General features: G+C 42.2%; 1 protein-coding gene across 1 annotated transcript; it reads right to left on the bottom strand.

The window, feature by feature from the left end:
* Window positions 1–155: 155 nt before the first annotated feature.
* On the bottom strand, window positions 156–27,679 carry cyp7b1 (cytochrome P450, family 7, subfamily B, polypeptide 1). Its single transcript, XM_071911375.2, has 6 exons — window positions 27,477–27,679; window positions 9,442–9,578; window positions 6,577–7,197; window positions 5,804–6,013; window positions 3,121–3,299; window positions 156–749 (listed from the first exon to the last, which is right to left on the bottom strand). The coding sequence occupies exons 1-6, from the start codon at window positions 27,542–27,544 to the stop codon at window positions 456–458; spliced, it is 1,509 nt and encodes a 502-aa protein (XP_071767476.1). The 5' UTR covers window positions 27,545–27,679; the 3' UTR covers window positions 156–455.
* Window positions 27,680–27,852: the final 173 nt, after the last annotated feature.

The raw sequence follows: 27,852 nt of genomic DNA on the forward strand, positions 1-27,852 counted from the left end.
CATTCACTGCCATAGTATGGAGGAACAGTCTGAAAATCACTTCTAGCACATAAAGGAACGCCGACAAAGCAGACAATATATATAAAAAACGAGTTTCTCAGGTGTTTTCGCCTATTTACAATTATTGGTAAATGTATTATGTTCATGTTCCTTTATGTGCTAGAAGTGATTTTCAGACTGTTCCTTCATACAACGGCAGTGAATGGAGAGAGAAAAAAACACAATTCTCCAGTCTGCTCTACCGGAGCAACAGATCACAGAATCACTGATTTTGGGGGTTTTATCATGGAGGAAGAGACACGACCCAAGACTCTACCAGAGTCACACAGAGCTTTAATATTTACAGTCCAGTATAAGGTGTCACATAATCTCATATGGGATAGGCCACTTACGCAGCACAACACACACACACACATATACACAAAATCCATTCATTCATGTAGAACCTGCTCCAGTTAGGCGGTGCGCAGCCGGTAGCGGAACCGAATGTCGTTGGCGGGCAGCAGGATGCCGAGTCCGGCCCGGCCGGGGTCCAGGGCGACCTTGGTTTGACCTTCTTCCAGCTGAAGGTCAAAGTAGAGCAGCAGGAGGAACAGGAACTGCTTGATCTCGTTGACGGCGAAGTAGCGTCCGGGACACATGGTGGAGCCCGAGCCGAACGGCATGCGGTAATACTTCAGCTTCTGGCCGTCCTTGTAGAAGTCCGTCTTCTCCCGGCCGTCCCGCACAAAGCGGTCGTAGCAGTACGTCTGTCGGCACAGAGACGGGTGCAGCTTTAATGAGAGTTTGTTCTGGTTCATTAACACAAATAATGAGAATAACTTAAAGCAGTGGATCTTAACCTTTATTCAGATATTTTCTTTACGTTTTAGAGCTGTTATGCAACAATTAGTAACAAAGTAATCAGTAACCATCAATTAACATTAGCCAATTTACAATATATTCACACACACACATTTGTACCTATACCCATCCATACAAAAACACCTGTGCTCATTTCCCAGGAGAAAAAAAGGGGGGAAACTCAAGCTCAAAATAGGATAAAAATGGTTGCCAGACCTTTATGAACTTTCGATTGGAGCCTCGGATCGTATATTTAAGATGTTCGAGGTTAAGATGTGCCGTTGCCTCCTCCACCCAGCGTCTGTGGGATGGTGGCACGGCTTTTATTCAACTAAGAAGGATCAGTCATCTAGCCAGTAATGTGGAGAAGGCTATAGCCTCAGCTTGGCTTGCTGATGCACGTGTCTCCTCCGGAACTGCACCAAATATAGCAGTCAAGGGGTCAGGGTTGATGACGGTGCAACACATATATGAAAAAGTATTAAATATACCTATCCAGAATTTATTTAGCTTAGGGCTTGCCCAAAACATGTGGCGAGGGTGCCTGGGTGTCGATTACACCTGGGGCAAGTTGGGTCCAACCCTGGAAATAGTCTGGCCAATTTACTCCTGGATAGATGAAGCCTATGGAGCAACAAATGCATACCGACGATGAGTGCACCAATTGTATTGCTGACTGCCAGCCTTCATCAGATATCCCAGTTCCCAATTCTTCCTCCCACTGCCTCTTTATGTGTCCAAGGGACAGAGAAGCGGTTGTTTGAATAAATTCATATACTATGGACACAGGATCTTAACCTTTAAAACGAAGCGACGCCTGCTACGACCCCCTGTCACATCACAGGCTGCATATGCAGAATGATGAACAGTTCAACCAAACAATTATTTTCCCTTTTCAGGTTTGTTTCATTTGATTAATTATAAGAGGAGGCTGAGAAACTTAAGAAAAAAGCAAAAATTTGAGAAAATCTGAAAAAATAGACATGACAATAAATTTGTATAGTAGAAATATATTTTTCCCATCCCATAAATCAACTTGCGACCCCCCATAATTATTTTCCTGAGGGTCCCAACCCCCAGCTTGAAAACCACTGACTTAAAGGACAATTCCAGTGTGATTGGACTCTTTGCTCATTTCCTGCATTCCTTACATCGTGGTTTTACAGTGCTTTGATCATGTTATGAGGTATTTGCTATTCTTCCTTGGTTTTAGTTGTTTTTCAAAGTAAATATTTTGAAACAAAAGCAGTCTAAATATTACGAGTTACTCCCAGTAAGGAAAAAGTCAGCAAATTAAAGTGATAACTGTGTAAAATCTAGTTTTAATTTCAGTTTTATTTTATAGACAATAGCTGGAGGAAGCGTCTTGCTTTGGTTTGCACGCTGGCATGACTGGGATGTGATTGACAGGAGGCGGGGCCTAACGTAACCGCACAGAATGTTCGCTATTGGCTGAAAGATTTAATTTGGAGAGAAAAACGTGGAAATCGGACACATGGTGAAACTTTAGATTGCTTTGTTCTCGTCTCGTCTCTCGCTGTGTTCACGAGTGCGGCGCACAAACGTGACACAGCAGTGAATGGAACTTGTTTCAAAATGTAAAAGTTTATAGCCTGATATTAGCATTCTGATGCAACTTGACGGCTTGATCAATGGCTTCTCATTCACAGTGATGGATTACCTTTACCGACTGAATTAGAAGTGAGTGGGAGCGAAGGAGCTTGAGAGGCACGGCGAACCTTGTTCATTTGTTCGTTCATTCGTCCATATGTCACGGGCGATATCTCAGACACCACTGATCTAAATTTGACATAAGTTGGAGAAGTGACGCTTCTTACTGCTGCAATTTAACATTTTCAAAATTGCGCTGATCGGCCCATAGGGGGACTCTACCGCTACAAGCCAAAACTAGGTGACATATTTGTTGCCGATTGGCTGTGTAGGGGACGACATGTTTCCTGTTGTCTTGTGTTCCATTTAATACAACAGACAAGAATCATAATAATGAAGGAGGGCGGATATTCCTACGCATGCACGTACACATACACACACACACAAGCATGAATACATGGACACACACACACAGACACACACATCCCCACACACACCCCAGGAGGTGTTGTGGGTGGACAGGCCAGCTGAGGTCAGCAGCAGATAGTGTGAAGAACTGCAGCCTCCAGCTGTTTCACCCCCCACCCCACACACACACACACACACACACACACACACACACACACACACACACACACACACTGAGCGTCAGGTCGGCTCTCGTACCTCCGGCTCTTCGTAGATCTCCGGGTCCATGTGCATGCTCTGCGGGTAGAGAGCGATAATGTCTCCTTTCCTGACCGCCACCGACCGCTCGCCCTCCAGCCGCAGACCGAAGTCCTCCTGAGCCACTCGGATGTTCATGGAGGCGGAGGAGAGGCGGAGGCTCTCGTTGATGGCGCTCTCTGTGAAGGCAGATCAGACCCGGTGTTACCGCGGGGCGTTTCGGGCTTCGCTGCGGTGCCTCGTCGGCCTGGAGTGGCCGAAAGACTGCAGTATGTACAGTGGAATAAAGGATGCACTCGGAGAGATGTTTTCTAAAACACTACGTCTGTTATGAAAAAAACAAAACAAAAAGAAAAACAACATGACCTGAAGGCCATCACTGAATATCTGTAAAATATACAGGATCCAGTGTGCAAAGAATCATTTTGTCAACCATGGACTTAAGTTTTGTGCTTTCTGTAAGCGTAGATATCACTTATTTTGGAACCAGAAGAAACCAGCGTTAGAAGAGTTCTAGAAATATGAACACAATTTTACAAAATGGTAACCTGAGACCCAGTCTTGCTGTTTTATGGATTTTTGCAGTGCCGCTGTCCCATGCTCCTGGTTCATGGTTTTCCGATGGGATTTCTTTTTCTTGTTGTGAGATGTGGAGAGCTGAATTTTCCTATAGTGCCATTTAAGTGCTGTAGCCTGTTGTAGCAGTTAAACTAAAGCTTAAACTAGTTTGAATAATAATAATAATAATAAAATTGTAAAGGTTGCACAAACTGAGATAGTTCCAATATAGCCCTAAGTTACAACTTTACAACATTAAGTCCTCGAGTCGTGGCATGGAGCGTCACTTGATCGATCTGATAGATCTCAAACTGATGAAGAACCAAACAATTAATTTTATCTAAATAAAAATAAAATAAAACACTTTTTTTCAGTGATAGGGTAATTACAATAGGCCTAACTACACAGCTTTTACCCTATTGAAATGAACAGTTTCACCACTTGATGTCACTATTGTTGTCTGTATTAGTTACATCTAGTTTATAGGTTTATGTCTGTGGTTGTAGTGGCTTTGGGAGACAAAACACAAATGAATCCTTATACTTTGTACTAGATAAAGTATAAGGATTTGTCGTTGTTTGGTAATTAATTAGCCAGGTACATTCTCTTCTCTTGCCATCATGTAAGTTGGCTTATATTAAGTCAGGTTTTAGTTAGTTTTCCCTTGATGCTTTACTACTTAAGATGTAGCTTAAGTCTCCATGGTGCAACTACACAAACGCGCAGTTTTAGTGTCAAACTAATGACACGTTTAGTTGTTTAGTGTTTTAGTGTCGTGTGTACGTTTAGTGTCGACTTAACACCCTAACTTACAATCCAACGCACAATCAGCTGCAGCAACAGCTGCCTGAGCATTCAGGTGCACGGTCGTAATGGAAGCGCAAGAACGAGAATGCCAAGGTACATGGACGGCATGTCCGCGTTCACACGGAGCTGGCGTGCGTCTGCCCACACAGAAAGCTCGAGCCGGGCGTTCCTCCGCTCTGCGCTGCGACAGGCCGCTCTGCACCCTGGGCCGCTGTCAGCACTGATGAGACCGGAGCTGCGTCACAGCTGCAGGCAGCGAGATCTGATGTGACACGACTAGTCTGCAGCTCTGCAGCTCTGCAACTGAGACGACTAGTATAGTTAGTGTGATCACACTCCCTGGTGTGGCTGGCGGGCGTGTGTGTGTGTGTGTGTGTGTGTGTGTGTGTGTGTGTGTGTGTGTGCGTGTGCCCTCTCTTCGTCAGGCTAGTTCTTTATTTTTGTCATTTCCTTATCAATGTCAGTGCAGAGAGCCCAATCTGTAATCGTACAAAACATTACCCTACAGTTAGACATGTTATCTCTCAGTGTGTGTGAGTGTGTGTGTGTGTGTGTGTGTGTGTGTGTGTGTGTGTGTGTGTGCGTGCATGCGTGCGTGTGTGTGTGAGCCCTTGATCAGGGCCCTTAAATTCCAACTGCTCTAGTGGAGCTGCTCGGTGGCCACCAGTATCAAGGAGAATTGGAAAAGTACTGTACCTATACTAAGCAACATTCCTATATGCTCACTTCATATGTAACCTTTGACCCATGTTTACACCTTAGCTGCCTAAAACTCAAGAATACTGAATCTGAATCTGATTATTATCTAAAGTAACATCTTGTGTGTTTCTCACAGACCTGTGAGCTTGGAATGTGCAAATGCCCAAATCTCACAGACAACACTGACCAAGCGGCCGTGGCAAAATAATAACTTGTTGTCTTCTGGAAGAAGGTGGTCACCTCTTATTACGTGTCTCCATAAAGTGCTAGAACTTGTCATTGGTTGTCTTGTTCAACTGACCCTATACCCTTTGATAGCTTATTATATTTAACTGTATAAACATAATCATGAATATTCAACACTATAAAACTCTGTGTAATCATCCAGATTTTGGGTTCCTTGGCTCCCAACCTGCAGATTGAATAAACAAGTCAAACTGACACTCTCTCTCCTGACTTGTCTTCCACAAGACTGCGGTTGCACTGGTCAGCTCCAAGTGTGAATGTGTTGAACTGCATGAATGTGAATCAGGATGGAGCTGAAAAAGAGCCTGGAGCTCAGTGAACCTTCTCTGGATCAATTAACAACAAACAGAACAACATCAGACAGGAAAACTACCCAGATAGAGCAGCTGATCCAGTCGATCTCTGCCGAAAATGATGTCTCTGTCTCTGTCGATGTCCTCGACCCCGCAGAGCTTCAGGACGCTGTGGATCTCGTGGCGGACGGCCTCCAGCGCCTCTGGGTGGCTCACCAGGTAGTACATGGCCCAGAATGTGGCTGGGACCGTGTTCCCCACCGAGGCCCACAGTATGGCAAAGTGATGAGCTGGAAAATGGAAACGGGAAAGATTTATCAGGTTTGGTTTAGAATGATGCGTTAGGGCTGCGTAGTTAATACAACATAGATAGAATGGTCCAAATGCAAAAAGTAGAATGCACGTTTGTTTCTAGTAAATGTTTGTTTACTTTTCTTTTGAGTGCAGACCACACCATTTATAATGTTTAGTCTTCTGTTTTTGGTCAGCCCAACAAATAATGAATGAATGACAAAATTTTAATCAACCTAATGTTATAAAATGACATGACTTACCTTACATTGAAATGAATCTTCTATTAGCTAGCCAAACCACAACCGATTTTAATTGTAGAGAAATGTGAAATGGAAAAATTAAACTTGAAACCTAGCATCAGCAGGAGCATCAGCTGGTTTATAAAGGTTCCTACAACAGGCATTTCAGACAAAATAGTTCAACTAGGACCTAAAGAAAATCCCACAGGCTCTTAGCCACATCAGCACATGGAGATGCTAAACCTTCTGGCAAGCATAAAAATAAAGCAAACGTCAATGCCAGGAGGACTTTGCATGAACAAACAATTTTTTTATGCTACCTGCTTTATCGATGTCTCCCAGCGAGTCGTATTGCTCAAACAACTCTGATCGCTTTTTAATGAACTGCGAAGTGTTGGACCAGCATGACATTTTCTGTGGCAGGAAGTAGTTGATCAGCTTCTCCCGAATCGCCTTGGTCCTCCCCAGCAGCCAGATGGGGATGCGAGCGATCAGCAGGGGGAACATGGTATCGAACTTGACAAAGTCCTCTCTCAGCACGCCCATCCCGCTGTGCCGCCTGGTGGACGCCGGCCTGCCGTACATCGTGAGGAAAGTGGCCTCAAACATCACCGAGTTGCAGAACTCATACATGCTGTCAGTCCTCCAACCTCCCTCCTCCGATTCCTCCTCCCTCCTCTTGCCCAGGTGGTCTTGCCGGAAGACCAGCATGAGATTACCCATCATGCTCTCCGTCAAGGCAGAGAGATTGTCTCCCTGGAGGAATTGGAAGGAGCGCTGTATCTGCTCGCGCATGCCGGGGAACTTGGCGTTCAGCACGGGCGGGTAGCCAAACGTCACGGGGGCCACCTGGTTGGAGAACTCATGGAAGTCCAGTTGCCTGCCGTGCTTGATGATGTACGGATACAGTAAGGGGTTCATGATGAACGTCATGTATTTACCTGGAGGGGGAGAGAGGAGACGATTGAGTAAATTCAAGGATACCTCAGTGACACAACATCTAGGGAGGATTTGATTTTTACCAAGTGCTTTATGAAAGGCTTTCAGGTGACATACACCCTCTGGCAGCCATATTCAAGTCTCAACTCTTGGCAACAATGGCTGACAACAGCTGATTGCATTTCTAACTTGACTCAGTTGTCTCAAAAGGATGACATGCAACAATGGTCCCAGGCCGGATTCAAACCCAGGACATTGCAGTTACATGGTATGCACCTTAGCCAAGGGAGCCACCACAACGCTGTTTGTTGTTTTTGACAGGCAACTGATCATTTCATCACTGATCCATCTGATTGATTTAGTGTTTAGATAATGTCAGCTTGTTAGCTAGCTAACCATAGTATCTGGTCAGCTTGTTGTTAACACATCTGATTAGCACACTAACGTAGTAGTATCTAGCCTTAGCACGCTAACATTAATATAAGTGTCTTTCCTAAATGAGCCTGCTGGCTAATTAGCTAGCTAACAGTTTGTTCAGGTTAACTGAGCTGACTCTTCTCAAGCTACAACTCAAGACTAGGTTGACCTAGTGCAAGCCGGGCCCTTGATGTCTCGCCTCCTCTTGGCTTTCGCACCCTAGTATAATACGTATATTGTAGCCCTCTGCATTGTAGTAATATACTATATAAGTGGCACTTTGTACAATTTTAAAGGCCCATTCACATGTAGAACGATAACTATAAAGATAACTGTAACAAGATTTAAATCGTTCTAAGTAAACAGAATGTCTGTGTTCACACTACAGCTATAACTATAAAAACATCCAAAACGACAAATATATTGTTGCTTCCATCTCAGAGCGATTTTTTTGGGATGTAGAGAAAATTACAAAACATTGTCAACCAATCAAAATAAAGTTCTACAAAGGAAGGGGTGGGATGGAGATTTTGGTAGTTCACTGCAGTGATGGCATTGCTTGCTGAGGAACTGATTACAGAAGTCCAGAGGAACCCGGCGCTGTTTGACAAAGACCATCGGCTCTAAAAATGACGGAAGAGCTCTTAGGATTAGCGGTAAGGCGTTTACTGACTCTGATATACTCGCTAACTAGATTATTTGCTAGTTATTTTGCTAACTAACAAAATAGCATCATGTCTTGGCCAATATGATCTGCCGAGGGAAAATGCGTTATTATCCTTTCCGTTATTATCCTTTTCTTTTTAATGTCTATGGTCTATGTTTAGCCACGGTGAAGTTCCAGGTGTTCTCAGGAAACTCTCTGGAGACTAGCCTCTTTGATCCACAGTAGATGTGGTGTTCAGAGTCTCCTACTGGTAAAGAAATGAACAGCTTCACTTGGTGACTACCACTAGCTCTCATATAAACAAAGCACAATAATGTCATGAAAGCGCCGTAAAAGAGCATTATTGATTCTGCCAGCTCCTCTCACTTTTGCTGCAATTCATGAACCCAAATCCTTCGGGTATGTCGTTATTTACTTTCGAGAGCGAGTAAAATAAAAGCACGTCAGTAAAGTAATCATGCTCCATTTTTTCGACGATATCGTTGTAGTGTGAATGCTTGAGCAACACGTTATAGTTTGTAGTTATCTTTATAGCTGTCGCTCTAGGTGTGAATGGGCCTTAACAGTGCAAATAACGCGATATCACGTATACCACCATGACTGTGTATGTCTTGACGCCACTTCTCACGCAACTTTCAACAATGGGCAGCCAGTCAGTCAGTCAGTCAGTCAGTCAGTCAGTCAGTCAGTCAGTCACTTTCACTCTTCTAGGCCGGTCCCATGGGGCCGGCAAAAACAAGTCCACCTTATCACACTATTCACTTTTACTGAGAACGTTATTGGTAGTTATGTATTTGGCCATTATTTGTGCTCTGCCAACCTCCAAGATGTGCTCCAAGGTGCTGCTGGTAGAGCAACAAAGACCATAAATAAAAATACAAACAAGAGAGAACAAACACATCACAAATGTTTAGTTAAATGGGCACATCAGAGTAGTAACACCATTATCAGTCTAACTTCTAGTTGACTCTGATCTTTGCACTTTATAGCGGTTGCTTGCAATGATGAGCTAGGAATTTAAGCTTTATTCTGCTGTGGCATTCACCAGAAGTCGCTCTGGATGAAAGTGTCAGCTATAGCTGACCTGAGAGAAGCAAGACTGTAAATAACTATTTTCTTAAGCATACCAACATACACAGCTTTGCACATTTTAAATACCAACCTGCTATCTGTACTGTAAATATATCTCCATATTTCTTCCTGTGTTTTTCAAGAAATTTATGGGCATCTTTTCCAAACTCCAAAGCCTTGCCAAGGAAAGGAATCCAGCCTTTTATTAGTGGAGGCTCGCCATCTCTTCTGCAAAAGAGGGAAAGAGAAATCAGTTTCAAAAGCAACAACACCTGGGATCCGTCTTCATGATGAAAGTTCAAAAGAAGAGATTGTCATGTTCTACTGATGGACTTTCCCCAGCAGAACAAACTTTTACATACAGTGTTGATTGTAGGCATCAAATGTAATATAAAAAAAAATCCTAAAAATTCTCTTTTTCGTCTGTAGTTAGCGCAGAATGCAGCTGCAGGGCTTTCAGCTAAATCTAAGAGCCATGACCATATTACCCCTATTTTAGCTTCTCTACACGGGCTGCCAGGAAATTTTAGAATTGATTTTAAGATTTTACTTATCACCTACAAGAGTCATGCTGATCACAGCCTGAGATGCTTGAGCAGGACATTGTTAGTCGTTCCAAAATCCAGGGTGAAAGCGAAGGCCTTCTCAGTTAGGGCACCAGTACTATGAAACAAGCTGCCTGCGGAGATCAGGCAGCTTCTTCAGTGTCTGAATTTCTGAGTCCTCATAACTCTGTGAGATCTCTTGCGTCCTCAAGAGATCTCACAGAGTTATGAGGACTCAAGAGATCTCTTGCGTCCTCAAACTGATGATTCCACGGACTAGGCTACATCTAAAAGGCGTTCGTACCTTCTTTACCCAGCTACTGAATGGCTCCCCAGCCATACATCAGCACCTTATTTTTTTTATTACCTTTTTAATGTTTTTACTTTGCTGATCTGATACTTTGACTTTATTTTTGTACTTAGGGTTAGGGTTAGTGAATGGGGTTTTTAAGTCTTACATCCATGGATGTATGCACTTGGTGTGGGAGGGGGTCATGTGTTTCTGTTATGCATTTTATCATGTGTCTTTTATGTTATATTATGCTTGAGGTCCTTGTTGTTAATGTTGTTCTGTTATGAGCATACTGAGACAAATCAACAACTAAGTTGGTATGGCAATAATCTTGAATCTCTGCTGATTCCCCTTAGCTGTGGAATAGCCGCCCCTTAAGTTTTACATCAGCTGATTCCATTCATATTTTTAAACGTCTGAAGACTCACTTTTATTCTCTCGCTTTTAATTGTATTTGATAACGTTTTTCTGTTTCCATTGTTCTCTTTTATTTTCAACCTGTATTTTATTCTCTTGTTTTTATTCGCTTGCTTTATGTCTTTCTTACTCTCTCTTCTTATTATCACTCTTATAATACTTTTATGAACTTGCTTTTACTTAGTCTGAGTGTGTTTACATTGATCACTGAGAAAGAAATGCAAATAAGGGAAGACAGTCCCTTATTTGCATTTCTTATTTGCACTGTCTCTATTGTTGTATATTATGTACATTACCTTTTATTACATTTACATTTTATTTTATTACCTTTTTTTTTTTTTTATTACCCTCCTGTACTTAACACATACTTGACTTCCTTGGCATTGTCTGCCAATTGCTGCTGTGTCACCTGAATTACCCCCAGGGGATCAATAAAGTGCAATCTTACTGTTGAGTCATTTCATTTAATGAGCATATTGTAAATATTTTCTAAGTAGTTTTACTGCCTGGGACCGATACCAGCCTACACATGACGTAACATACATGTGGCAATAGCTTAATTGAACCAGATATGCGACAAACAAAGAAGAAGCCGCCGCAGAGAAACAGATTTTCACCCGCATGCTCCTAAATTGTTGATTTGATATTTTGAACGCGTTTTGAATAATTTTCTTTAATCGACGTTAAGATACTTTGATTTGAACTTGACGCAAGGCCGCAATAGATATAGATATAATATAGATACACATTCACTCACATAGTAGTCCATCTCACGGTAAGAAGATACCTTACATATGCGTGTTGGAAGTGCTCTATAAATAAAGTTTATCATTACTATTATTATTATTACTGAAAAACATCTGGATTCTTAAAATGAGAAACCAAGTGTTCGTTCTGGTTTTTGAGAAATGGTACTGAAGAAACCAATTTCATGTGGTCTGATTCTCTACAGAGAAGCAGATGCAGCGTAACAAATTTCTAACAAACTTTTTTTTTGGGGGGGGGGGGGGGGGTCTGTTAGAGGGCATTTTGGACATTTTCGAGGGCAATTTTATTTAATTTTATTTTGTAATGTATTTGCATTTCATATTGGCAAATAAACACACAATTTGTACCACTAAGATTTGTTTTTACTTCTTTTTTTCCAGTTCATTTTTAAGAGGCCTTTAATGAACTTTCAAGGGCTTTTTGCCCTGCTTGTTCATTTCTAAACCTGGTTTTCTATTTCATACACATACTATTACATAGCAACCAGCTCTGGGTGGGGCACTGGGCACTTATGAACAGGCGGTGAACTGTAGCTTAGTGAGGTAAACATGTGGGTGTGATGCACCTGGACGCTGCTTCAAACGTCAAGTCTTTTCATGTTCAGAAATGTTAATTATAAGCCAATGAGTGTCAGCTACAAGCAGTGTGGCTGTTTCTCAAACATGCTGTGATTTATCCGTAGTTTAAACATGTAACTGTTTGCACAGCAATTGCTGTCAGTAGCATGAACACTTGTAGAAATAAGATGATAAACACAGCACACTCAAATTCAGTAACAGCTCAGCAGCTATCTGTCACTACCTGCCTGTCTTGGTGTTGGTTGGTTCCCTAATGGAGCAGAAATGTTATTGCTAAAACCAGTCTGCAATGTCTTCCAGCTGTCTACGCATTTTGACGTTAGGCCCCTAAACTGTTCTTCAGCAGTCTGACCGAGTGGCTCAGAGTGAGGGACGGCTACATGAAAGGTTTGAGGTTGTGGGTTCAAGTCTCAGAAAGTTGGCAAATTATGGGTTATGAAGGAGAACGCCACACCCAGATGAAATTTTACCAACATGTCAAGTTGCGTCAAGGTTTTTAAAAATATTGGAAATCTTTTGCCATTGCATGATGTAATGTATTATATATGCAGATTAAATCCAACAGCGTTTAGTCTAATTATATATAGTATGTTTGTCTACATATTGATAGATTTACATATAGTGTCTTACATTTTGCATTTGTCTCTCCACATATTGTGTCAGTTACATAGTAACTGTGTCTATATATTGTACCTGTACCTGTGTTGGAGCAGCCTATAGGAGGCAGTATATTTCTGTGCAGTGTCTTTTCCAGTCATTTGCAGACTGGTTTTAGCAACAACATTTAGGTAGTGACAGATAAATCAGCTGCTTATCCGGTTTGGCTTTGCCCTCTGACAGAAAGTTATGAACAAGGCACTTAAGCCCTGCTGCTCCAGTGGAGCTGCTCAGTGGCCAACAGTAGAAGGCAGTGGAACGTCAGCTTCTACTGTCAGTGGCCAACAGTAGAAGACAGTGGAAAGTCAGCTTCTACTGTCAGTGGCCAACAGTAGAAGACAGTGTAAAGTCAGCTTCTACTGTCAGTGGCCAACAGTAGAAGACAGTGGAAAGTCAGCTTCTACTGTCAGTGGCCAACAGTAGAAGACCCCCAGTGTAAATGTGTGGAACTGTATTAATGTGCGTAGGCAGATATTCAATATTTAAAGGGTCTATGTGTAATCTCTGGTCCAATGTTGGCCTCTATTAGATTAGATTAGATAAACTTTATTATCCCACACAGGGAAATTCAATGCGGTGAAACAATAAAGAAACAGTGTTGTCGTTCAGCGTTGTCATGACAACAATATTCTGCCCTCCGAAGAGCGAGACCATCATCAGCATGGTGGGCAGGTTGGACTGTTTCACAATCAACAACAATGGATCTTCTATCACGTTTTAGAGCATTTTTTTTGTTCGCTGTGATCAGGATCCTGACATCACCACAATTCTGTTGTCTGTGGATTTTTAGAACATATCGAAGGTAAAGAGCCGCTCCGTTAAAATTCAAGCTGTTAGGAGGATTATATGCACGCCGAATTTACCAGAACACCCTACCGATTAGTAATAAAGTCTCAAATGATATTTTCCAATGTGTGTTTTTTGCCGATATGCAAGGCAAAATCAAATTGCCAGATTTTTGAAGGGACTTTGGTGTGGCAGGAGGGCCTTCAGCCTCAGCTGCTCCTGTGTTTTTTATGCAGAAATCTCTGCAGCGTGCGCCAGCTGCTCACTTTGTTTCCCTCACTACCATTCAGGAACCTCTGCTGATATTTACTAGTCATATTATGCTTCAGGAAAGCAGAAATATTACACATTTAACATTTAATAATTTGGATATGTAACAGAGACATAATTAGATTGAGACATCTACAGTGTGATCATCTCCATAGAAGCGCTACAGATAAAAATCGAATCATGAAGATTATAAATTACAAAAGGATACTCAGTCATTCATAATCTTTCTAGGGAAACAGAAAAAGCAAAAACTATTTGTGTGGTGGCTGCTGATAATTTCTCATCCTAATGTTATATTTAAGAGATCAATAAAGTTCATGTGTTTATGTGATTTTGTCATACAGGTCTGAAATACAGCATGAAGCAATTGAGATTGTTTATCTTAATTTCATGATATTATCACAATGATATAAATCCTTTCCATCCTTTTCTCCTCAGCTTTTATTTCCATGCCTGCCATTTCTCTATCATCATCTTCTATTGTCTGGGTGCTTTTTCTTTTTTGTTCTTGCTTTTCCCCCGAAATCCACAGCATGTGAGAAGTCGGTTCATTTGGTGCCAAGAAGCAACAAACAACAAAGTCATGGTGTAAAGCCCCCACCCACGCAGTGAGCAGACTCCAGAGTGAGCTGAGTGAAGACAGATGTTATACAACGACTACAGAGGGCAGGGGGTCCAGCATTCCTCACATGCCACTGACTTCCAGCGTTACAGTTTCACTATGATCGAAAGCTGCAGGAGACCATGGGAAAATAAACAAAAAGCCCTGCGTCCCTTTATATAATAACTAGATTTGTAGGCAGTAGAACAGTAGGCAGTAGAGTAGAACAGATTCATTAAAGCTGCACTAGGCAATATTTTTATGTAAAGCTCCAGCCACAGAGTGTGTGTGCAGCGGAGCAGAGCGTCCCGTTACAAAAAGTCACATGTGAAAACCCACATGTGAATTCAAAGCACATGTGCTTTTTGGACACACGTTGGTTTTCTTATGTGAACATGTGAAAATTCCCATGTCTCATGCAAAAATGACATTTTCACTTGTGAATTGTCTCATTACATGTGAAATTAAGTTTTCACAGTCGTATGTAATGGCAGGTGAAAAAGTGATAAAAAAAAAATTCACCTATGAATTTAAATTTTTGCATTTGAAGTAAAAACTGTCATATGTGATGTCATAATACAAGGTGAAAAAAATAGTTCACATATGAAAACCAACATGTGTCCAAAAAGCTCATGTGCTTTGAATTCACATGTGACTTTTTTGAGTGAAATCCAAAAGTGTCTCCTAAACAGCAGCAGAGAGAAAGCAGGACTCAGCAGCGTTAGATCTTTTCCTCTCTGGTTCCTTTGGTTTCCTTTTTGTGTAAAGCAGCACAGACCGCTTTACCGACCTCACCACACAGGATTTCTGGGTATTGAAGTTCAATTTTTTTTCAAACAGTTACCTCTTGTTGACATTTGGAGCCACCAATGTGCAAAGTTTACCATTGCAGCTTTAAAATCAACCACAAAGCATAAAAATAAGAATCGGCCTCCCTCCTCCTCGCCTACCTGACCTCATCACCAAACCCCATCACAGTCCCTGACCCAGATCATCCACTCCATCTCCACTTCACCTGCTTCACACCGCGTCACTGAGCCGCCCTGCCGCCCATAAATTAAACAAACTCATTAAATAATGGATAGGTAGGAAGAAGGCGAGAACATGGACCTTCAGCTACTGGAAACCGTAGACGCTCTGTCATGTAGAGCTGGCTTCAGGCTTCAGGCTTAATGTGGGTGGTTAGCACTGTAGCGTACCCAAGGAAACAGTTCTGCCTATTCATTTCATGTCTTAGTATTTTGAAAATAGCCTGTATATTTAGTCAGATTTTAGTCACGGCATATTGATTAAATTTAGTTAATTATTTACTTGTTAAACCTTATAAGAGAAAACAAGCCCAGATCCTGTACAGGCCCACGGCGCGTGTGTTCAACTGGAACACTCAATTAAAAGCCGGGTCTCTGATAATGGCCGGGGCCGTGGTCGACACGAACAAATAAAGGCCGGCCTCAAATACAGGCCGGGGAAAAAAACAAAGGAAACAAGACTAGGTCAAAACCTAGTATATGGCTGCACCGTGTCCGTCTCCTCTCTCCGCCGCTGTCCTCTCCACCGCGCTCGGCCCGTACCTATCGGGGACACCCGGTGACGCATCGGCATCGGGAGGCGGGGTCCCGGGAACACAGGAACACGGGAACAAATCGGCGCCCAGCTATTGGCACTGGCCGGAACCGTGTCCCCGGGAAAGTCGAAGCTCGGCAGTAAGCCCTCGGCGCACCGAAACCTCCATGCCGCCGACAGAACAGAGGGCTGTCAGGTGGACTGAGCTCGCGCATCGAAATAAACGGCGATATGATATAATTGTATAGATTCTACTTTAGCTTCAATTAGCTTCAGCTTACATGCAAACAACGGTGGATACCGGTAAACTCCTGCTGCCTGTTTGTAACTGTAGTTTGTAGTAACGTACAAGTGCCACAAGACGGCTCGGCCGGCGGAAGTCTCTGGAGCGTGCCGTCGTCGATTACCGTAATTATCATAATGCATTACAGTAACAAAAAAACAGCTACCTAACGTACCGCAACAGAAGCAGATCAGAAAACAAGGAGGCTTCGTACTAAAATATGAGCAAATATACTTATCAAACAGAGGGAATTAGAAATAAAGGCCTGTCTCTAATATAAGCCTGCTTCCAATAAAGGCCTGGTACCCAGGTTGAGGTAAATAAAGGCCCGGGCCAATATTAGAGGAAATACGGTACCTAATTCCACTAACGTTACTTAAATACTTAAAGATAATAACGTTAGCTACCGTTAAAGTTTGTAGGGCAGCAAAAGACGTGTTACAGTCTACAAATCCCAGGTGAGTTTGGAGCAAATTGTGGAATGTCAAGTTTCACTTTTCTTTTCAAACCAGAGACTCTGCTGGAGTCACTGAGTTCACTGCTGCTGGTCTGCTGTCTGTGCTTCAGACATGACGTGATGCCACATCAGGCGCATCAGAGATTGATTTAGATCAATTTCTATACACTGATCAACTTTTGACTTTGTGCCTCTGTATGGGAAGCGCCGTGGGGAAAACAGCGGCACTCTTTTAGTGTGGATTACATTTGCAACATAGCGAAGATAATTCGTTGGATGTAATCAGATGTGACCACGCCTTAAACGACAATGATTTAGCCTGATTTAAGGTTTTGCAATTTTTTTTAGATTTTCCATCCTTTTAATGTTAATTGTGACATTTTCTCTATTTTATGATACTCTTAAATCAGTGTTGCCAACCCTCTCAGGTTCATTCACTCCCATTGAATTCCAAATGGCAGAGAAAATTCAGTCGGTAAAGTTAATTCATCACTGTGAATGAGAAGCCGATATTCGCTGTTTGCAAAGTTGCATCAGAACAATAATATCAGGTTAGAAACATTTACATTTTGGAAGAAGAGTGGGCGGCGTTTCATATTAATGCGTGCGTTCCAGAACGCAGCCGAGACGAGACGCCATCTTCCCCCCGCTTTCCACCTCTCTGATTTCTGTGTTTTCCTCTCCAAAATAAAACCAATAGCTAATATTCATTGTTATTGTCTGTAAAGCGTCTTTGAGTATCTAGAAAAGCGCTCAACAAATATAATGTATTATCATTATTATTATTATTATTATTATTATTCTCCGGGGTTACATTAAGCTCCGCCAACAGACAAATCAAAGCAAGACTCCTTTAAACGCAAGACTCCTTTAAACACCACTACCCTCTCCATGCTGCAAACTTATCAAATTTGATAAGTGTGAAACAACTTGACAATTGGATATGTGTCCCTCATCACTCGGGTTCAGGCCCTGTCAAAACTTCAAAATTAGCTTTACTAAATGTTAGGTCACTAACAAACAAATCATTTTTAATTAATGATCTTATTGTTAATTTTAAACTTGATTTCATGTTTTTAACGGAAACTTGGTTAGATGAAAATAGCAATGCTACACTTATTGAAGCAAGTCCTCCAAATTACAACTTCTATCAGTCAGTCAGACGGGGCAGACGAGGGGGAATAGCCGCAATCTACTCAGATCAGTTTAACTGTACAAAGGTTGACCTAGGAGAGTTTTCGTCTTTTGAATATCTGGCCTTTGTCCTCAAGGCTGAAGCTCCAGTACTTATTTTAACAGTCTATCGGCCACCTAGGCAACTACCATTTTTTCTCCCAGAATTCTCTGAATTGGCATCACTTATTATCACCAAATATGATAGAATAATTTTGAATGGTGATCTAAACATTCACATAAATAATATGTCTGATTCGAAGGCTATGGAATTCATCAACCTACTGGACAGTTTAGAACTCACTCAACACGTCACTGAGGCTACACACCAACATGGTGACACACTCGACCTGGTCGTGACGAAAGGGTTAACGATTGACAATGTATCAGTGTCTAATGTCTCTGTTTCCGACCACTACTGTGTGTTCTTTGATGCTCATTTGATTGTAACCAGGAACATGAAAGAAATTGTTGCTCAAAAGCGGTTCCTAGATGCAACAGCAGAACTTGAGTTCTCAGAGCTTGTAAGAGAACTTGACTCATCCCATCTAAACTGCTCAGTACATGAAATGGTTGATGCTTTCAATAACAATCTGAGTAATACACTGAACAAAGTGGCCCCACTCAAGGTCAAAAAGAGGTTAAGTGGCAAAATATCACCATGGATAAATAACTCTGTCCGTGAGCTCAAGAGAACATGTAGAGCAGCAGAAAGGAAGTGGAGAAAATCTGGACTTGAGGTCCATCATAGCATTTATAAAGAATCCTTAACTAAATATAACAATGCTGTACGTGCTGCAAGAAAAGCCCATTTCTCAAAGATCATTACAGCGAGCGGGAGTGATCCTAGAATACTGTTTTCCACCACTGACCAACTGCTGAATCCTGCCCCTGTCTCTGACATTTTAAGCCAAGCCTCTGATGCAAAATGTGAGGAATTTGCTAACTTTTTTAAAAACAAAATCACAACTATCAGGTTGCACAAGGAAGCTGTCTTGGTCCCCTGCTTTTCTCACTGTACATGCTTCCATTAGGTGATATTATCAGAGAACATAATGTCAATTTCCATAGCTATGCTGAACAACTATACAACTATACATTTCTGTAGAGCCAAATCATGCAGATGCCTTAAGCTCCCTCACTACTTGTCTATTGGCTATCAATGATTGGATGAACACACATTTCTTAAAACTGAATGAAGATAAGACAGAAATACTTTTGGTCGGCCCCAAAGCCAAAAGAGAAGAACTCTCCACAAGACTTGGGAACCTGAATCCCTTGATCAAATCAGAAGTAACAAGCCTGGGTGTTATCTTAGATTCTGATCTAAGTTTTAATTCACATATAAACAAGGTGACCAGAACAGCATTCTTTCATCTTAAAAATATTGCCAAGGTGCGGCCCTTCCTAACCCAGAAAGATGCTGGAAAGCTAACTCAGGGGTTTGTTACAAGTAGACTGGACTACTGCAACGCCCTTTTTACCGGCCTCCCAAAAAAGTCTATTGAGAGGCTTCAGCTTATCCAAAACTCTGCAGCTAGGCTTTTAACAAAAACAAGGAAGCGACAGCATATCACTCCGGTTTTAGCTGCATTGCACTGGCTCCCAGTGTCCTTTAGAATTGATTTTAAAGTTCTTTTACTTGTATACAAAGCTCTTAATGGCTTAGGACCGGCCTACATTACAGAATCTCTGCTGTTCTACATTCCATCAAGACCCTCAGGTCTTCTGCTGCTGGTTTGTTAGAAGTACAAAACCCCACTCAAAAGAAGATTGAGGATGCAGCCTTTTTTAACTCTGCTCCTAAACTGTGGAACACCCTGCCAGAGAATATTAGAGAGGCTCTGTAAGCATTTTCAAACGACTGCTAAAAACTTATCTTTTCAGCTTAGCTTTTAAGTAGCCTTCATTTTAACTGTTTCTGTTCAGGATCCCAACAGAGCTGACACGGGCAAGTACAAATTTTCATTGGTCTTGTCCGGGTAATGCTTACTGCATGAGTGAACACTATATGTGGGGGGACAGAGCTTTACCCTGTATGATCCTCATCCATCTGTGGATGGGGAGGTTTTTGACCAAGAGGAGAATCTATGATCCTCGTCTGCCTGAGGCAGTGAGATCTGACGTAAATATCGGATCAAGAGTAGAATCAGGAAGGACAGGGGAAAAGGAAATTAAAGAAAAACATATGGGTTTACTCACAATGTGCATCTAAAAGTGGGAGTATTTGTTGTGTTCTTCTATCTCTCTATTTTACTTGATTTGATTCTTTTAATGCAATGCATCTTGCTTGTTCTTTTATATGAATTTTATCTTTGTATCTGTCTTTTATCTGCCTTTTATTAATGTAAAGCACTTTGAGCTGCATGTTGTGTATGAAAGGTGCTATACAAATAAAGGTTATTATTATTAAAGAGTTCACATCCTTCAACAAATATTTGGATTGGAAGATAATGTTTGATACCGAAGGTGCAGGATGTACCTATTTACCCTTATTTTACTCTTGCAAATTAAATCAAACATTGGCAAAATAATTGTTATGTCTCCCAGCTCAGTACAATCTGTTGTCTGTGTATCCTCCCTGTTCTTGTTCCTCCCTGTTCCAAGAATAATGAGAGATAATATCTCTCGATCGTTCCACACACTTAGTACTGAATATCTGTCACTGTTTTACACAATGATTTCAGGAAAAACAGAAAAGCCATTCCTCAGGCTGACAGCATGACCGTGGGTTTAAGTGTGCTATTTTCTTTAAGGCGGGGCGAGGAGCATACACACTCTACCTGGACTCTCTGCTATACTCCCTGCAGATATAATAAACCATTATAAATCAGCAATCGTTGTTACAGACTTGTTTATTGATCCCACTGTTAGACTCACAGGGACTTGTTCCCATTTAAAAAGGTTGTTCACCTTATTTTCAAAATGTTTTGGTTCAGGAGATAAAGCAAGTCCCTCTACCAGGGTTGATAAATCATGTGGACTTTGGACTTCACCTCTGACTCTGAAGTGTTGTAACCTAATAGCCAACTTCCTGAGAAATATCTGAGTATGTCAGACATTAATCCCAGGCCTCCAGCTGGCCTTGACCCATTTGGAAACAGAAGGTGTATGTGTGAATGTCTCATACTCAGCATTCAACACCTTCATACAACAGAAACTGGTCTATAAACTCGGCACACTATAGGACTCAACTCAACTTTGAACTGGATCTTAGACTTTCTGACCAACAAGCCTGTCAGGATCAGTGACTGTCCGTAATGTTACTTTGCTGATATTTACTTAAGTAGAAGTAAAAGGTCAGAGCCCACCTCTGGAAAAATCTGTTTGCCTTGTAAGGCTTTAGACTAGGATCAGGTGCACATGCATGCACACACACACACACACACACACACACACCCTTCCACTTGCATTACTAAGAACTATTGCGTAATTTACACTTTTCACACACAAACTTGTGCATGCCTACACACACAATACACACACTTACTCACACACTCCCACAGACTCTTCATATACACCCACGGTTTGTAGTTCAGTTTAGGTGTAGTGTGAAATAAATTTGTACTAAATACCTAACTGTATTGTTATTGTAATAATGCATGTTCTGTGTACTGTTTTCATTTTTTTCTTCTTTTTGTTTTCCATTGAGGACCACGTTGGAAATAAGTGTTTAAGTATGCTTTTACGTGTTATCCTCTGGGATGTACTATCACCTGTACTTTTATACCCAATAAAGTCAATCAAAGTACTGGTATAAAAATCTACTGAAGTAAACATAAAAAGTCTCAATCTCATTTAAAATGTCGTCAGAGTAAAAGTTCCTGAGTTCCTCTTTAGAACAGAGAACGTTGTTAGCTGTGATCTTTTCCATGTGATTCTAAAAGGAGAGAGGTCAGAGTTCAAACTAGATTATTTTAAGTAAATGTAATTAGTCACTTCCACTGTTGTCGGTGATTATGGCCCACTGCTGTACTCTCTGTTCATCAGTAGTGGAAAAAGTCCTCAAATCCTTCAGTAAAGTAGGAACACAATAATGGAAAAAATACTCCAGTAAGTCCTACATTCAAAGTTTAAGTAAAAGTCTAGAAGTATTAGCAGTAAAATGAACTGAAATATGAAAAGTAAAAGTCGTCATTCTTTCAGAGTGTTAAAGTAGTGAAGCATTAACCTGTAAGAAGTATTTTAATGTTGTTGGTCGAATTGCTCCATATACTGTTTAAACTCTTAAGTTTAAACTGTATTTTATGAGCTTATCGTATGTTTTGTGTGTAAAACCTTATTCTGCAAAGTAACTAGTAACTCCAGCCATCAGAAAATGTAGTGGAGGAAAAAGTACCTCATAATTGTACTTCAGTACAATTCTTGCGTAAATATACTTTGTTACTTTCCACCTCTGCTGTTCATCCATCACTGTGTTGCCATGTTGAGTCCAGCACCATCATTAAAGGGGCAGCCAGTCAGGTTTTTACTGCTCCATATTACCAAATGAACATAATATATCTGCAGGGGTTGACAGGAATGTTAATCAATACCAAAGACTCAACGATTACTTGGCAGCTGCTGAGATTTCTGGCTTTCAATACTCACTTTCCCGTACCAAAAACTCCCCGCCCACGGGAGTTTCAACACACTTCCAATCCCCAGTTTCTTGCAGACCACATCACCATTAACTCCTCTTCTCTAGTTAAAAACTTAAGAAAGCACACCCGCGCCTCGACTACCTGAGGAGTCTGAGAAAAGTCAAGCTGTCCTCCAAAACCATCAGCTCTACAGACAGAGAGCATGCACGGCCTCAGACCACAAAGCCTTGCAACAGGTGGTGAAAACAGACAAATACTCCCAAACATACAAAGGCTTCATCAGTATCATCAGAAACCAATGTTCCTGCGGTAGAGTCCTGTCCTGTGCCGTCCAAACCCCAGACTCTGCCACGACAGGACTGGACCCCACTGGCTGTCGGCGACCAAACCCACCAGAACCATGGACCGTTTGGTCGGTCTGGTAACAGCTCAACTGACTCAGGAACAGTTTCTAACCCTAGACGGACGCGGCTCAGCGTCCATATTACATCATAGATATTCTCATTAACAACTCAGAGCTCCTAGCACGTAGAGACTAGCGGACTAGTGGCTATCTGGAAGCTGCTTGTTCCAGGACGGCCACCGGCTGCTGGCCTGGCCCATTCGGCCACACACACATTGCTAAGATCTGAATGACGGTTCTTATTATTTCTGAGTCAGAAAGTTGAGTCATGGTGTTATATCGACAGTTGCCACAGAGGGCGCTAATGCAACCATTTGGTTCCTCCTTAGCCTCAAAACACCCGAAGAAGTAAGCGACCTGAAGTCAGATCGTGAGCTACAGTCCGAAATTAAAACATAAAATTAACTAGTAAACTTGCTACCTGCCTCTTCACTTGTCACTGTGGGACATGTGACCTTCAGCAGGAGAGAGATCAGTATAAGTGAGACTGGTAACTGGTGACACTTCTCCGTAGGTACTGGAATTGGGCTCAGCACCAGAATACCATGTTCAGGATCAATTTCCACTCTGATATTTATTTATTTACTTGTGTATTTAACAGGGACAAATGCATTAAACATTGTTTCATATATAAAACACAAAATAGATGCCATGCATAATGGTTTTTAGCCACGGCTAATTTGCAACCCCTGTCCCTGGCTAGGCTTTTGGAGCCTAGACAAAACAATTGCAGCCTCATGCAATTTGGAAATTGCAGTAGTTTGTAATTTGTTTTGATTAATGATAATAATTCTCCAGTGCAGAGGTTCTCAATCATGTTCCATCATGAGCAAAGAGTGTTTAGGCTTCCATTCCAGCCAATCAATACAGCAGCCGATTTCACTGATTAACACACTTTCACCCAGAGAGGAGGAACTGCTCGGCGACGTGAGCTGCTGTGGTGTTTGGCTGGAGTGAAAACCTGCAGCCTGATGTGTCGGCATGCTGCAGGGAGTCTGCAGCCTGATCCGGCTGCATGCTGCAGGGAGTCTGCAGCCTGCAGCCGGATCACAGTGCATCAGCCAACCGGCGTTCCTGTGGGAGCTAATCAAGCCGTTTCCCCTGAGCAGGAGGATGTTCCTCTGTGCGGAGAGAGCTGACCTACTTCTCACACAGAAAACACAAAACTGCTGAACTCACACAGCAAACGACACCTATTCAGTCCATCTGACCTATGGAGGAAACAGGGATTGTATAACATAATTAGGGCAGGAAACCAACTTTTTCATCCACTGGCCACAGTAGCAGATAGACTGAAAAGTTACCCGCTGCTTTCACTATTTCACCAGCCAACTGGATGTTAAGAATAGAATAGGACTCCAAATGATGGCTGGTTACCTGCCAAAGTGGCTGCTAGAGTAGAAAGACTTACCCAAAATCATTTGGCTGCTGGTCATTCCTCAACCTGGTTGTAATTAAAGGGGCCGCTGCACACGATGCATGCTAATGGGGAGTAAAACAACTGAGGAGTTTATTTCCAAAATGCTGTCTATTCATTTTGGGGGGAAAATGCCTGAAATTCATAATTCAGCATCTCTAAACTCTAGAGGATCTAGTTTGTAAGTGTTCTGATTTTGTCAACCAGGGAGTTAAGTTACTATTGTTGAAGTCCTCCAACAACCTAAACAAACCTGCATTTCTTTATTCTCTTAGGAATTTTCAAACACATCCATGTGTCTTATACACAGTTGTGACCTACATATGACCTACATATGACCTACATATGACCACATATGTAGGTCAAGTTCCTTCACTACATGCCTGATCTCTGTGATAAACCACGCCTCTCCTAACAATAGAGACCCATGTTTCAGGAAACGGTGAGTAGTTACCTGGAGATTGTAAACAGTTTTCTTTACAAAGTTTTAATATGTAAATAGCTACAGTCAGATGAGCCGTAGTGAAGCTGATGTTGCTCTTACAAACTTATACAGTTGTGAATAAAAAGGGGAGTAAACGTTGATATATCATTATAAAGCAAACAACCACCAATATAAACAAAAATCAATTACCCAAAATTTAAAAAAAAAATCAATACATATACGGTGATGTAGTTGTAAATACAAAGGAGGGTAAACTGTAACCTCTTGCCACTGATCGCCACCTGAGGCCTCATGCGCAGGCCTCGTGCGCGGGCCTCGTGCGCAGGCCTCGTGCACGGCCGTGCTCAAAGCTGTCTGCCAACATACTTGCATGTAACGCTTACATGTGCACTAGAGGGCAGTGTGGCATTTACCAAACCTAAATATAGAGGAAAAGCCGAAAATAAAATGTAAACAAAGAGACGCGCGCTCTGGACGATCTTGTGATGTCACTTGTTGCATCGTCGTGTTTCCTGTTGAGAAATGGAAGCAGCTCAGAGTGACAGCAGCCTGTTATCGGATGCGTTGAAGCAGAATTTTGTCGCGCGCGCTGCGCTGACGTCAAGCTGCCGCAGATCCTTCCCTGCTCAGCCAATCAGTGTTTGTCTGACGCACGGGACCGCAGACACACTCGTCCCAGTGCGGCCCCTTAACACTCGGCCTAGACACTAACCGTCAAATTTGCGCGTTCCCGTGAGCCGTGCCATGATGGAGGGCGTCCCGTTACCAAGTGAGCCAAATGAAGCGAGGGTCCCTCAGAAATGAGGCAGTTAAAGTGCTGATGGAGGAGGAGACAACTTACCGCAAATGTAACAAATTAGCTCTAAATTAACTGGCTACAATCCAAATTAGTGTAGTCTTATATTTAATTCTAAGAAATAATGTAAATAAAATAGATGTGGATTTGCCACATTATATTTGAAAACAATTATGTTTGATAACTATGAAATTATAAACAGGAAAACATGGTTAAACCATGGGGAATATCAAACAACTACAGTCCGCACACTGCTGCTCCCTTTTGTTGCTTTATTTGCACCACAAAGTCAAACTGTCTGTCTGACGTTTGGAGCGCTGCTCTTCTTCAGACTTGAAAAAAGGTATACAGTCGCCACCTTAAATAGACCAAACAATTAGTCAGATCAGACCACCTGGGGTAAGTCACATGGTGTGGCAAAGTTCACCATCTAAGTGCAATCATATAGCATATCTATACACACATAAGAATTAACCACGGGGAAAACATAAAAACAAGACTTAATATATTATACAAAAGAGCAACCTCTCAGGTAGAAACAGACATTTTACAATTTTGCCATTCATTTATGCTTGGCAGATTTTTTTTTTTTTTCAATGATTTAATTTATTTATCCAGTCAGGCCCATGAGGCTCTGAACCAAACACACTGACAATATTGAGAAAATGTGTGTTGCTCAGTCTGTGTAATGCACCAATGATGCAATGCATGCAGGAGTCTTCTTGTTATGGTCTATGGGCAGCTGCATATCTCCCATAAAACTGAAAACACGCTGCAACTAAGTGGAGCGTCATCATGGAGAGGCGGAAACAGCAGCAGCTTCGCTCATAACGGAGCTGCTGCATAGAAACAAGTTGAATTCACTTCAACACATCGTTTATCACACTGGGTTGAAAATAGGAAAGAATGTCTAGTTTCTTCTTTCTCTACATTTTCACAACAACCTGCCAGCTCCGGCTCAGAGTAAACTGTCTGTCTGTCATTTGATTGTGCGTTTGTTTAATGTGACCCGGCATCCCGGTTGAGTGGAGTTTTCCATTTTTAAGCACTGTGATTGGTCCAAAAGTCCAAACACCACCCAGCCAGAAAACTTTGGTCATAAAACGAACCAACCAGTAGTTTAAGCTCCTAAAACAGGTGCAACCACCGGTACTGCTCTGTATTGATTTTTTCAGAATGGGAACACGCGTTATGTCGTCAAATTCACTCCCGGAGCGGCGTACCGGTGCGTTCCGGCCCAATGACCCCCTGATCTAGACTTGGATTTGTTTCCTCTGTCAAGAGACTCGAGGCTAGTCAACAAACTGACTAAAGCCCCGGAAGCCAGATGCTGATGAGGGAGCGATGCTCGGCCAGCGCGACACGTTTGTCTGTTAAATGACGTTTCCACCAACATCACAGACCAGGTGATGACGGGACCCTCCGTTAGGGTTCGCAGGACAGCAGAAGATGTGGATGTCTGTAAATTGACGGTGAAGAGTGTGGCTCTGTGTGAGATTCAATATGGCGTTATCAGTATGAGACTGAATGTGGCGTTTAGCCCATAGGAGACCAGGAGGCCATCTGTTAGTCAGAGGCGCCCTCTAGAGGACATCTCACTAAGTGTTACCTGACTGACTGACTGACCTGAAAAAGTAGGAAAAAGCAAAACAAAAGATGGAGGTTGAGGGAGAGACGCAGACTTTCAGCTGTAAGTTTTCCCATTACTTTGAATCTGTCTCAGTCAAGGATGCAAAGAACATTCTGGTCCGTTGTAAACTTTGTGTGGCAGCAAAACACTTTCCACAGAGAAAAACACAACATCCAATTTATCAAAGCATCTAATAAGACGGCAACACAGCGATGTGAAACTCAGAAAAAGGGATAGCCCATTTGTAGCTCATCTGACCCGCCCCCGCCCGACCCGTTCTCAGTATTATCTTCAGTAACCCGCCCCCCCCCCGCGGATAAACCTGCGGGACCCGCGGGTTCCGGATTGATCCGCGCAATGTTCGGGTTGTCGGAGCCGCGCGCAGGCGTACGTGCGTGCGTGCGTGTGTGTGTGTGTGTGACCAAACTGAAATGAAACTTGTGTAAAGTTAGATAAACTTACCTTTTCCTGCCATAGTGCAGACAGAGCAGGTAACAGGAGAGGAAGCCGAGCAGGACGAGCAGCAGCATGTCAGTCCAGCTCTGTCGGTTCTGTTCTGCTCTCTTCTTTTCTTTTCTGTTCCTTCTGTTCTGTCGGTGCTGTTCTTTCTGTTGTCTGTTCCTTTCTGTCTGTTCCTTTCTTTCTGTTCTGTTCTTTCTGTTGTCTGTTCCCGTCTGTTCTGTTAATTTCTGTTCTGTTCTGTCAGTTCTCAGTCTGTTCTGGGACTGACCATGTCTGTTTGTCGGTGTCTTACATCGCTGTCAAGTCAGATAGAATAAAACAAAAAGCATTTCCGGTCCCAACCTTCAAAATAAAATCCGTATCGAAGAAATCAAAC

This window comes from Centroberyx gerrardi, chromosome 13, assembly GCF_048128805.1.
Source record: "Centroberyx gerrardi isolate f3 chromosome 13, fCenGer3.hap1.cur.20231027, whole genome shotgun sequence".
Lineage (NCBI taxonomy): Eukaryota > Metazoa > Chordata > Actinopteri > Beryciformes > Berycidae > Centroberyx > Centroberyx gerrardi.

What these genes read in the sequence shown, in the direction of transcription:
- cyp7b1 (XM_071911375.2), bottom strand. Translation starts at nt 27,544, where the DNA reads ATGCTGCTGCTCGTCCTGCTCGGCTTCCTCTCCTGTTACCTGCTCTGT. An exon ending in CTGCACTATGGCAGGAAAAG is followed by an intron (nt 9,579 to 27,476) that starts GTAAGTTTATCT and finishes CCTCTTTTGCAG; the next exon opens with AAGAGATGGCGAGCCTCCAC. An exon ending in AGATCTACGAAGAGCCGGAG is followed by an intron (nt 750 to 3,120) that starts GTACGAGAGCCG and finishes CTGTGCCGACAG; the next exon opens with ACGTACTGCTACGACCGCTT.